We start from the raw sequence: 13,697 nt of genomic DNA, 5'->3' as shown, positions 1-13,697 counted from the left end.
GAAGAGCAGCTGGATGCCACGGCTGCCCAAACTCACCAGCATCATGCTGATGGGTCTGGTGCTCTCACCCATACCCCACCTCCGTGGCAGGAGGAGGTGCAGCCACCGCCACGACCACTCCCCCTTGCCTCACAGCTTTCTGCATGAGCAGCAGCCGCGGGCCTTAGAAACACCTCAGCTTAAGGGCCTAGAAGGACCTCCCAAGAAGCAAAGACTGGCCAACTTCCAGTTCCTCTCATGTGATCCACAACCAGCTAGTGCTGCTCTTCTGGATCTCGTGGAGCTGCCTGTGCCGCAGTCAGGCAGCGCCTTCCCTGGGGCAACCCACTCCTGCAAGGCATGAGACAACCCCCCCCATTCCCGTGCTGCTTGGGCCCGCACACACATGCAGGCCCAGCACAGACCCCCGAAGCACCCGCCCACTGTGCCACTCACCATGCACTTCTCCAGCGAGTGGGGCCGAGGCAGCCAGATGTGGCCTTGCAAGCATATGTTTGTGGCCTGCCAATGATCCTCAGTGACCTGACTGATAGACCAAAATGTTTTCCAGATTATACAGAAAACTAGGAATGCTTCTGGCACACCTGGAATTTGCCGGTACAAGCAAATTAGAGCAAGTATTTAAGGAGCTAAAATTTCTATTCCAGGCAGTAGGAATTCAAAGGGCCCCAGATCGCAGTGCAAGACAGCCACATGAATAAAGAATCAGGCCATCCAGATGACTTGAAGAAGACAGAGAGACAAGATGGACCAATAAAAGATTTGACCTACCCCACCTTGCCCCACTAATCTTCTGGGACAAACACAGGGTTAAATACACTGCATACAACAACTGAAGTAGACATGTCCACAACTTCTCTACCCTGTGTGGAACCTTCAGAGGGGATAGGTGAAATTGTTCCAGCTCAAGTAACTCAAAAGCCATTTTTCTTACAGGAGCAAAACTGCCTGCAAGGTAGAATTGGCTCAGTTTAACATCCTACCCCAAAAGAACAAGTGGGGAAAAGAACATAGAGGGAGGTTCATTGTGCTGTAGAAATTACCTCAGAAAAAAAGAGCGAGTTATCCAGACATGCTACAAGCTCTTGGTAGGCATCTTGTAGCCAGCCATTATTCTTTGCTGGCCAGGGTCCACTATACCTGAGAGATGGTAGGAGAGGAAAAAAGCAATCTCACTTGAGCAGACAGAGAACCTGAGGAAACTTGTCTTCCTGGTGTAACCAGATATCAGGAAGGACTTCTGGGATAATTAGCAATGGACCAATTTATAGATGCTCAACTAGATTTGGTCTTGCAACTCACGTTCAGCGAAAGGAGGCGAAGGACACTATAGGAAGCTCTGAAATTTGCCACAATCCTTATAGCAGCCCATGAGAAAAGAAAGCTGCTACTAGTGAAGAAGAAGGAAACTGATTACCATGAGCCCAGTAATACAGCTCTGAGTCTAATATGCATGGTGGGAATTGAGATTCTGATCGGGTTCATGGATTTTTGAAAATCAGCTAAATTGTTTTGTAAAATAAGGGAAATGGACAATAATGCAAAAATTAAGGGAAGGAATTTAGTTAAATGCTGGTGTATGAAATAACTGTCCATAGAAAGGTGTACGAGTGAGTGTCACAATGCCCATTTTTTGAAATGGGGGGACATGCAAGTGAAGGGGCAAATCTTAATGGTACAAGGATCAGACTTGCAGTTTTTATTTATATACAATGTAATAGTTTGGCTATTACAAATTAAATAGAAGCTGTGAATTTTATAGGAATAGTGGACGCTTATTTTAATATAACCAGAGGTGAAACTATGTTGGTACTGACTGATACACCGTACGGGCAAGAAAGTGACCAGGAAAGTCCGGTACACTGTAGCAACTATATAGAACCAGTACAGTGTATCAGAAAGACACCACACCTACTGCCCCCAGCCCTTCCATGGAGCTGCCTCTCCTCTAGCTCCCTCAGTAAAGCAGCAGCCCAGTAGGAGAACAGGGTTGGGGGGGATAAATAGGAGCTAGGAGCAGTACAGCAGTTGGAGGAGCTCCCAGTGTTCAGCTCCTTTCCCTGCTGCCTCTCATAGTGGGGAAAGGAGTAGAGCAGTGGTCCCCAACCTGTGGAGGTTGCCGGGCGCCAGGAGGCGTGGCCGTTCGCCCGCCGGGCGCCAGGGGGCGGGGCCGGGGAGCCCACAGGCCCCCCCATAGTCGCGCGCCCCCCCCATAGCCGCGCCCGGGGCCGGCGCCCCCCCTCCAAGCGCCCGGGGCCGGCGCCCCCCCCTCCTCCAAGTGCCCGAGGCCGGCACCCCCGCTCCAAGCGCCGCGCGCCCGGCGTCCCCCCCCCCTCGAGCTCTGTGCGCCCGGGGCCAGCGCCCCCTCCCCCCCCAAGCTCCATGCGCTCGGGGCCAGCGCCCCCCCTCCTCCAAGCGCTGGGGGCCGGGGTCGGCGCCCCCTCCCCCAAGCGCCCGGGGCCGGCGCCCCCCGCTCCAAGCGCCGCACGCCTGGGGCCGGCACTCACCATGCGCCTGGAGCCGGCTCCGGCACTGTGCATGCGCCACGTGCCCAGGGCCAGGCCAGTCCCGCGCACATGGCGGGTGCACACGAATGCCCCCTTGGGCGCCATGGCGCCCGTGGGCACCGTGTTGGGGACCACGGGAGTAGAGCCTCCACTCCCCCACCCCAGTAACTTGGGATGGGGAGGGGAAGGAAAGACCATGGGAGCCCTGGGCTGGGGACAGAGTCACAAGGGGGTCATGTGGCCCCTGTTAGCTATGCAATCTCCCATTGTACCAGGCAAAAATAGTTTCACTTTTGCCCCTGAATATAACAGTTATTAGGCTACACATCTTAACAATCCTAGAAAATAAGGGGTTTTAAGATGAACCATCCAATTGATCTGAAATGGAGACAATGACTCAAGGATACCTATTCAAAAAATGTGAAAACTGAGTCTGAAAACGGGACCAAGGGAATTTAAGAAAGAACTCTGAATAGCTGAGGCAGTGAAAGAGCTAATAACCAGTTTGGATTTCAGTATAGATGATAACTGTGTGTGGGAGAGAATTTCCACTGACAAAAGGAAAATTGAGGCTGTACAGGACTGGTCAACTCCCCAGACACTGAAAGATGTGCAGAGTTTGAAAGTCTTTGCTCCTGTTAGAGAAGGTTTATTTGTGGCAATGCCAATATTGCAAGGCCGTTGCATAAGTTGCTTAGAAAAGGAAAACAATTTCAGTGGTCAGCAAAGTATGATTTAGCATTTTCATTCTTGAAAAGAGCTCTTATAATGGCTCCTACATTTCTATCACAATGGCTCCTATATTAGTCTACCTGTGTCTCAAACCTCTTTTCATATGAGACACAAAACTTAGTACTTACAGATCGGGGCAGTATTGACACAATGATGCTATGAATGTGAGACCAAATAGGACCAATTTTTATTAATGGATTTTTTTAGATTTTCGATGAGTTTGTTAGTAACCTGTTAAGAATTGCCTTTGAAGAATATGTCATTGTAACCTTTTTTAAATACATATTATAACTGAAACCCCATTTTAAACTTTGTGCTGCCTTAAATCTGTTTAAAGTTAGGTGTGTGTCTGTACTCACATTTACAATGCAAGCAAGCCCTGCAAAAGAACCCACCCAAGAAAGAGACACAAACGCCCTATCAGTAAAAGATTGAACTGAGGACTCATGATCATACAGTGTCCTGGGGCAGTGAAACAGGACAAGGTTTGAGGACTAAAACAGGGGTAGGGAATATAAGGCCCAGGGGCCACATGTGGCCCCCCGCTTGCCTGAAACTGGTCCCCAAGACTCTGGGCTTTCCCCCAACCCCCAGCATTGGGGAGCCCACACTGGCACTCCAGCCCCCTTGCTGTCCTGTGGGGCTGGAGCACACAAAATCTACTAGCCTGTGCCCCTCTAGGCTCTGTTGTGCAAGGGAAATGTGGGGAGTGTCTTTCTCTTCTCAGTCGGGGGCCACATCAGTGTTGAGAGGTTTATTTTGGGGTGGGGGAGTTTTGTTTGGGTTGTTTTTTTTTCCTTTCTCACTTATGTGCAGCCCCTGACTGATTTTCCTGTGTATCAGCGGCCCCCAACCCAAAAAGGTTCCCCACGCCTGAACTAAAACATATCAAAAGATAAATGTAAAACTATATGATTGGGTCTTTTAGTTCTACAATCATCCTCCAGGAGCATCATGTGGACTGACACGACCCAGCTCCCCTCCTTATGGTTAGACCACCTGGCCAGTGGAACAGCAACTGAGGCTGGTAATTATATTCCCATCTGTGGAACTGTGTGTATGAGTGTGTGTATGTGTGTTGGGTAATTTTAGTAGCTAGGGACAGTAAATTAATTCTACATTCACAATAAATGTGGCACATTGCCTTATTGCGGCATATTGCCTTATCCGCCAAACAAGATTCTGCTAGTTCTATTTCTCTGAGTGAAAAAAAGAATTCTAATAGATTGTTGAGGTATTATTTCCCTTTACAAAAACTGTGTTCTGTTTCCCAACAAATTGTATTTGTTCCTGTGCCTGGATCATTCTGATTTTTTACTCTTATTTCAACTGATTTACCCGGAACTGAAGTTAGTTTTAATGGTGTGTAAGTGCCTTTGACGCCTTTTTTAAAAATAACTGTTACATTAGCTGATCTCCAGTCATCTGGTACAGAGGCTGCTTTGAACCAATAGGTTGCATACCAGATTTAATAGACCTGCAGCTTTATATCTGAGTTACTTCAGAACTCGAGTGAATATCATGTGCTCCTAGTGGTGCATTACTGCTTAATGTATCAATCTGTCCAACTGATACCTCCTATTGACAACTCAGTCTGGGACAGTTCCTCAAATTTGTCAGCTAAAAGATTTGGGACAATAATGAATTCCTCATTAAAATTGAATAGATTAACTCTGTCCCAACTAATGCCGCCACAGAAAGAAAAGACTCTTATCAGGACCCTACCGGAGGTGCTCCCTTCTGATTTGGCAGAAAGGAGACAGTGCAGAGAGAGGGAACTCGAAGAAGATTAGATCAGAGTCAAGCTGATTTGTAGGATGTGCTGAGAGAAAAACACTGAGTAAATATGTACATAGTTAAGTTTGTATTATTTTTTTAAAAAGTTATTTTATTTTCTTTCTGTCTGGGATGTGTCATTTATGGTGTCAACATTTAAAATCCATCAGAATGATGAGCAGATAGGTGATGGGAGACTGGAGGATGGGGAGGGGACAGCTGTTCTGCTGGAAACTCTCAATGGTTGCCACTGAGTCAGTCTTTGATCTATAGACAATTGCATAGCTACACCTGACAGGTGTAGTAAGCACATTTCTTTCAGGCTGAATGGACGTAACAATTAAATACCCCTTTGTACAATAATAGCTGAAACAATAGGAAGCTGCCATCCAAGGGAATAAGCCGGATGGCCAAGCTGATCAGTAGTATTAAAATTCTACCTTGGTCAGTTCATGGAGAAGGAACATAAAATCACAGAAGCCCATGACCTGTCCCTGGTTTGCACTAAAAATATCTTGGGATGGGGGGACAAATAGTCAGACTGCTGCTGGGGACTCGCAGCTGCTCCAGTCTCAACTCTGTTACTGGGGCAAGAGATGACCACCACAGTTCAAGTCCCAGCGAGCCTGACCCAATCCCAGCTGCTGCTCTGGTGGATCCAGGGCTCACAGCTGCTCCAGTTCTGTTCCAGAAGAAGTGAAGGTATGGTGTGTGAACACAAAGGTTTCCTTGTGACTAGTTGCAAGCACAATGGAGAAGTGGTTGACTGGCTGCAGATGTATACATCTGTGTGCTTTGCAATCTGACCTCTCAGTCAGTCCTCATCCTCAAAGGAAGCCTGCATAACACCTTCAAAGATAAGCCTGAGGCCTTAAATTTATAAGTCTGCTGGACACTAAATACCAAGGACTTAAGAGACAGATTCGTTGTATGAGTCATTACAACAATTTGTAACTCACTCCATTGCCTGCTAACCCTTAGTTGCCACACTTTGTTATACGTGGCCTACAGCACAGGTGAACTCTTTATGGCTAACAATCTATCCTAATGTAACCCCCAAGTAGATTACCTAGATTCCTGGGGCTCTGTCTGCTGGCAGCTTAGGGAGAGGCACACTGTCCGAGGGGGAGCCAAGGCAAACTCAGAGTCTGCCCGGCAACAAATAGGGAGTGAGGTGGTGTCGCAGAGAGGGCTTTGGTTTCTTTGACTATGGGACTCTGTTCTGGGCACAAGGATTGTTAGGAAGAGATGGGATCCACCTAACCAAAAGAGGAAGGAGCATCTTTGCGGGCAGGCTTGCAAACCTAGTGAGGAGGGCTTTAAACTAGGTTCGTCGGGGGACGGTGACCAAAACCCTGAGGGTAATGGGAAAGTCAGATACTGGGAAGAAATGCAGAGAGGAACAAGCAACAAAGGAGGACCCCTGATTAGAATGGAGAAGATAGGGCGATCAACTGGTATTCCCCTTTATTCTGAGGTGTTTGTACACTAATGCGAGAAGCCTGGGCAACTAACAGGAAGAACTGGAGGCCCTGGCCCAGTCCAAGAAATATGATTTAATTGGGATAACAGACTTGGTGGGATGACTCGCATGACTGGAGCGCTGTCATGGAAGGGTATAAACTGTTCAGGAAGAACAGGCAGGGGACAAAAGGAGGAGGAGTTGCACTATATGTAAGAGAGCACTACGATTGCTCTGAACTCCAGTATAAAGAGGGAGAAAAACATGTTGAGAGTCTATGGGCTGAGTTTAAAGGAGCAAACAACAGCAGTGATGTTGTGGTTGGTATCTGCTACAGGCCACCGAATCAGGTGGATGAGATAGACGAGGCTTTCTTCGGACAACTGAGAAGCTTCCAGATCACAGGCCCTGGTTCTCATAGGGGAGTTTAATCACCCTGACATCTGCTGGGAAACCAATATGGCAGTACACAGGCAATCCAGGACGTTTTTGGAGAATGTTGGGGATAACTTCTTGGTACAAGTGCTGAAGAATCCGACCAGGGGCCGTGCGCAGCTTGACCTTCTGCTCACAAACAGGGAGGAACTAATAGGGGAAGTAGAGGTGGGTGACAACTTGGGAAGCAATGATCATAAGATGGTAGATTTCAGAATCCTGACCAAAGGAAGAAAAGAGAGTAATAAAATATACACCTTGGACTGCAAAAAAGCAGATTTTGACTCCCTCAGAGATCTGATGGGCAGAATCCCTTGGGATGCTAACATGAAGGGGAAAGGAGTCCAGGACAGCTGGCAGTATTTTAAAGAAGCCTTATTGAAGGCACAGAAATAAACCATCCCAATGCGTAGCAAGAGAGGCAAACATGGTAGGAGACCAGATTGGCTTACAGGGGAAATCCTTGGTGAACTTAAGCACAAAAAGGAAGCTTACAAAAAGTGGAAACTTGGACAAATGACCAGAGAGGGGTTTAAATGTATAGCTCGGGAACGCCAGGGGGTTATCAGGAAGGTGAAAGCGCAAATGGAATTGCGACTGGCTAAGGATGTGAAGGATAACAAGAAAGGTTTCTATAGGCATGTTAACAAGAAGAAGGTGATCAGAGAGGGTATGCGGCCCCTACTGGATGAAGGAGGTAACCTAGTGACAGATGATGTGGGAAAAGCTGAAGTACTCAATGCTTTCTTTGCATCTGTATTCACGGACAAGGTGGGCTCCCGGATTAATGCGCTAAGTGACGCAAGATGGGATGAAGATGGACAGCCCTTGGTGGGTAAAGAACAGGTTAGGAACTATTTAGAAAAGCTAAATGTACACAAATCCATGGGTCTGGACTAAATGCATCCGAGGATACTGAGGGAGTTGGCAAATGTCATTGAGGAGCCTTTGGCCATTATCTTTGAAAAGTCGTGGAGGTTGAGAGAAATCCCGGATGATTGGAAAAAGGCAAATGTAGTGCCCATCTTCAAAAAAGGGAAGAAGGACGATCCAGGGAACTATAGGCCGGTCAGTCTTACCTTGGTTCCTGGAAAAATCATGGAAAGGATCCTTAAGGAATCCATTTTGAGGCACGTGGAAGAGAGGAAAGTGATCAGGAATAGTCAGCACGGATTCACAAAGGGCAAGTCGTGCCTGACCAATCTGATTAGCTTCTATGATGAGGTAACTGGCTCTGTGGACGTGGGAAAGTCAGTGGATGGGATATACCTTGACTTTAGCAAGACTTTTGATACGGTCTCCCACAATATTCTTGCCAGCAAGTTAAGGGAATGTGGATTGGATAAATGGACAGTAACATGGATAGAAAGCTGGCTAGAAGACTGGGCCCTGTGGGTAGTGATCAACGGCTCGATGTCAGGATGGCAGTCGGTTTCTAGCGGAGTGCCCCAAGGTTTGGTTCTAGGACCAGTTTTGTTCAATATCTTTATTAATAACCTGGATGAGGTGATGGATTGCACCCTCAGCAAGTTTGCGGATGACACTAAGCTAGGGGGAGAGGTAGATACACTTGAGGGCAGAGATAGGGTCTAGAGTGACTTAGACAAATTGGAGGATTGGGCCACAAGAAATCTGATGAGGTTCAACAAGGACAAGTGCAGAATCCTGCACTTGGGACAGAAGAATCCCAAGCATTGTTACAGGCTGGTAGTTCTGCAGAAAAGGACCTGGGGGTTACAGTGGATGACAAGCTGGATATGAGTCAACAGTGTGCCCTTGTAGCCAAGAAGGCTAATGGCATGTTAGGTTGCATTAAGAGGAGCATTGCCAGCAAATCCAGAGATATTATTATTCCCCTTTATTTGGCTCTGGTGAGGCCACATCTGGAGTATTGTGTCCAGTTCTGGGCCCTCCACTACAAAAAGGATGTAGACGCATTGGAGAGGGACCAGCGGAGGGCAACCAAAATTATTAGGGGGTTGAAGCATATAACCTATGAGGAGAGGCTGAGGAAGTTGGGTCTGTTTAGTCTTCAGAAGCAAAGAGTGAGGGGGGATTTGATAGCAGCCTTCAACTTCCTGAAGGGAGATTCCAAAGAGGATGGAGAGAGGCTGTTCTCAGTAGTGACAGATGGCAGAACAAGGAGCAATGGTCTCAAGTTGTGGTGGGAGAGGTCCAGGTTGAATATTAGGAAAAACTATTTCACTAGGAGGGTGGTGAAGCACTGGAATGGGTTACCTAGGGAAGTAGTGGAGTCTCCATCCCTACAGGTGTTTTAGTCTCGGCTTCACAAAACCCTGGCCGTGTTGATTTATTTGGGGTTGGTCCTGCCTAGAGCAGGGGGCTGGACTTGTTGATCTTCTGAGGTCTCTTCCAGCTCTATGGTTCTATGATTCTAAGATACAAAGTTAAATAGAGCCAAAATATTTTGTTAAAATTTAAGTTTAATTGGTTAAAATCTAAGGGAAACCTAAAAATTCTACTTGACTATAACAACTAAGACAATCAGTGTCTGCAGACCAGCAAATGGTTCACCACTAGGATAGAAGTAGCTCTACAGAAAATGTGAGTGTAATTCACTATGGACCACAGTTTGAAAATTACTGCTTAATAAATATCACATTCAAGAAAAAGGATGATTGAGATTCATGCTATTGAGGACTAATACTTAATAGAAGTTCTGCATGTGGAGGAAACAATGACCATAGAGAACCATGAATTGGCTCGTATAAGGGGGAAAATAAGTGCCATAAAGCACTTATTTGGGGTTGCTATAAAATATGTACTGAATTAAGCTTTTGCCACCTGGGCTTAAAGCAACTTTATCTCTCACTATAGGATCATGTTCTGCACTGATCTCTCAGTTCTCAGTTTGCAATGACTATAGGACAAGGTTCCTAAAAATGAGAAGACAGCACAACTTCATATTCACCCTAAGCCAACCCAGCACTTTAAATCTCCTGTCAATTATAATAGAGGAGATTCAGCTTGCATCCAGTTCAGTGGGTCTTCATGACTTAAAGTAAATGAAATTGCAGAATTTGGCCCATGGGCATGTAACTACACACAAAAATAATCAGCAAAAGCAAATACATTTCTCACCTTGCTCCAGCAATAAGTTCCTTTTGGCCTAGGTCAAATGTTAACTGTGAGAAGTCCACAGCATTCTCTGCTCTGAATACATGTAACCAGGGAGCAATTTCTAAAGAAATAAAAAGAGATTGTTATTTGCAGGACAGGTAGTTATAATGTATCGGGTAACACACATTACATATCAAAGGTACTGTAGGGTTTAGAGGTATTCCAGTGTTCTTCTTTTCATCACTGTGTACATAATCTGTACTACAGACCTATATAAGGGTATGTCTACACTACCACCCTAGTTCGAACTAGGGTGGTTAATGTAGTCAACCGGAGTTGCAAAAGAAGCCCAGGATTTGAATTTCTCGGGCTTCATTTGCATGTTGCCGGGCGCCGCCATTTTTAAATGTCCGCTAGTTCGGACTCCGTGCTCGCGGCTACACGCGGCACGAACTAGGTAGTTCGGACTAGGCTTCCTAGTCCAAACTACCTGTACTCCTCGTTCCACTAGGAAGCCTAGTCCGAACTACCTAGTTCGTGCCGCGTGTAGCTGCGGGCACCGAGTCCAAACTAGCGGACATTTAACAATGGTGGCGCCCGGCAACATGCAAATGAAGCCCGGGAAATTCAAATCCCGGGCTTCATTTGCAACTCTGGTTGACTACATTACCACCCTAGTTCGAACTAGGGTGGTAGTGTAGACATCCCCTAACATGTTTAGTTCTGATTTACAAGCCAGATGTGCTTTTCTTCCCCAAGCACTGAACAAGACAGAGAACAACATAATGTTTATCACAATTCATTAGACTGGAGGGTAACCAAATGTGAACACAACTATTTCATGTACAAATAAACCAGAAATAGCTGAAGAACATCAAAAAATAAACACAAAAAAAGTCCTCATGGGCTAAACGTATTAAACAAAAAGTCGCGTCTGTTTGTTTACTTGCTTGTTTGCTTTTTAATCATTTTCAACACAAAACAAGTGGGAGTGAGCAAGAAACATCACATTCAGCCAATGCATTTTTGTCGATTTTATTGTAAGCTTTTCTTAGAGAAATAATGATGTAGCACAATAAAATACAGAGGCTGAAGGCCAAAGGGCTATCTTTACAATTAGAGAAGCATCAACACTCTTCGCACTCAGTTTACACGTACAGATCCAGATTTTTTTAAATGAAGCACACTATAAGCAAGTGTGCATACCTAACTAATCAATAGAAGCTCTTGATGTATCAGTGCAAAACAACTATTTCTGTACATATATGACTAGTTGAGTGCCGAACTGAGTATGGACATGGATGATTTGAGCACACAGCATGCAGACACACTATGCACACACAAAATGTTATTTATAGGCACTGAATGTAAAACTAACCCTTTTTTAATAACAACAGCACAAAAGTCCTGATTTCCTCCAATCTGCAGCTTAGTGAAGCATTTTAAAAAATATTTTGAATGTAGTCACTAAGCAATGCTAGCTAAATATAAATAAAGGTCCTAGGTGTGTAGGTTTGCATAGTCTGTGCTGATATCTGTATGAGGTAAGTAGGTCTGGTGAAATCAATGTGAAGTGTCAAGGTAGTGCCTCCTGTCATTGTGAGGATATGGACACAATGGAAACTATTATAGCAGGGATGGGCCAGATCTGGTCCCCTCGTTTGCCTTGATCCATGAGGCTCATTTTTTCCCCACCCCATAGCCTAGGGGGGGCCCACAAAATGTATTGCCTCAGACTCCAGAGTAGTTAATCCAGCTCTGGAAGGAAGTACTGAGCTTCTGTGCCTCTTTCAACCTTTCCCTCCCCACAGGGCTGGAGTGTGAGAGTGCCACTAGCATCCTAAGTTGTGTGTGTGAAGCATGTCTCTCTTTTTATTTTCTCCTTCTCAGTCGGGGTCCTGTCAGTAGCGGGGAGTTGGTCGTTCGCACTTGAGCCCAGGTCAGTGAGGTTTGTTGGGGTGGAGGGTGTTGTTGGTTTAGGCAAGAAGTAGGAATAAGAGATCCTCCGGAAAAGGGTTTATTTTCTGGAGAATCACGTCTAGACTGGCGCTTTTCTCTGGCTTATCCCCAAGCCGGAAAAAAGCGGCAGCCATGTTAATGCAAATACCGCGGGGGATATTTAAATCCCCCGCGGATTTCCCTATTCCAAAGTGTCTAATCTGCATCCTTTTTCCGGAAAAGGGGTGCAGTGTAGACACAGCCCTAATGTTGCCACATACATTTCACCATATTACTGACCAGTGAGCTATTGGTTTTTAAATAATAGCAGACAAGTCACATTTTGAGCAAAGATTTATACAGTAGTAAGTAGATTGTGAATACAGGGGTGCAGTCAGTCACCGGATAGTAAAATTTTTAAACTATCGTGTCATCCAATGACTTTTCATGTTATGTTGTCCCATCTGTCACTGTATAGAGATAAATGCAGAGTGACCATAATTTTTAAGTTAAATCAAGAAACATTTGCAACACAGTTTTCTTCAGCAAACTGGCTTTACAAAAATAGCAGGCATTTTTCTCCATCGCTTTTTAAAACTACTGAATTTGGAATATTAATAGAAATCTGTGGGTGATACCGGTACCACATGTTCAGTAATCTCACCAGATGCAAATTAAAATATACTTTAGAACAAAAAGTTTATTTTAATAACATTAAAATAATTCAGACTAAAAATGGTAAAATAACAATTCTGTAATATTGTATAATGTCCTAAACATAACATCTACAGTTAATTCACGTGACAGCTGTGATATGTTAGTAATCTCCAAAAGAATGAAGATGAGGTAGAATTTTCAGCTATTACCTTGCTCTTTTCCTTCCATCATCCCTGATGCCCATGTGCTAGTCTCATTAAGACCAAAAGAATATATGAAGACAGCTTAACAAATGATAAGAGAAGTTACACCTATCCCTACATTCACTTGTACAGCAGACTTCTGATAATCTGGCACCATTGGGACCCAGGAGGTGCTGGATTATTGGATATGCCGGAGGATCAGGAGGTACTCCGGCAGGGGGGCTGTGACGGGTCTGTGGCGGGGGGGGGGGGGGGGTGTGAGCAGGGAACGGCGCAGCGTGGGGCGAATCGGGTGCTGGCGAGGGGCAGCGCTGCGGGACCAACCGGGCAGCACCCCAGCTGCTCTGCCCATCCTTCCCCAAGTCCGCCGCTGGTCAGTTTCAGCAGCGGAGGACTTGGGGAAGCCATGGGGCAGAACAGCTAGAGTGCTGCCGGGTTGGTCCCACAGCACCACTCAGGTGAGGGGCGACGCTGCAGGACCAATCTGGCAGCACCCTAGCTGCTCTGCTCCGTGCCGCTTCCCCAGGTCCGCAGCTGGTCAGTTTCAGCAGCAGCAGCAGCGGATTTGGGGAAGCGGCGCAGAGCAGCTCCAATTGTCCGGCTGGCCGGAGCACTTCTGGGTTCCAGTTGGTGCCGGACTATCACAAGTGCCGGACCACTGGAAGCCGGACAATTGGAGTTTTACTGTATTATGTTTGGTGCAGTCTTTGCAGCATTTCTCTTTCTTTCTTAGATAGGTGCACCTACAGATTCTCTACTTTGACATTGTAGGATTTCATATTCTTCCATTTTTAAACTATGATTCAGACAGATACAGTTTTTGAGTGATTTTTCTAAACCTAATCCATTTTAGTGTTGTTTTTTTTACTTTTTAAGCTTCACTTCATTAAATAAATATTTCTATAA

The 13,697-nt window shown here is 45.8% G+C and overlaps 1 protein-coding gene across 3 annotated transcripts in view; it reads right to left on the bottom strand.

Annotated features, from left to right (window-relative positions):
- Positions 1-13,697, bottom strand: part of SEMA5A (semaphorin 5A) — a 553,406-nt gene that overhangs the window by 335,707 nt on the left and 204,002 nt on the right. For all 3 annotated transcript variants that reach the window (XM_075921490.2, XM_006111031.4, XM_075921491.2), the window contains one exon: positions 10,015-10,114. In XM_075921490.2, coding sequence (XP_075777605.2) covers positions 10,015-10,114 — 100 coding nt within the window. The remainder of the gene's footprint in view (positions 1-10,014; positions 10,115-13,697) is intronic.

This window comes from Pelodiscus sinensis, chromosome 2 (genome assembly GCF_052426305.1).
Source record: "Pelodiscus sinensis isolate ZL-2025 chromosome 2, ASM5242630v1, whole genome shotgun sequence".
NCBI lineage: Eukaryota > Metazoa > Chordata > Testudines > Trionychidae > Pelodiscus > Pelodiscus sinensis.
This window is presented reverse-complemented; position numbering and strand designations above follow the sequence as displayed.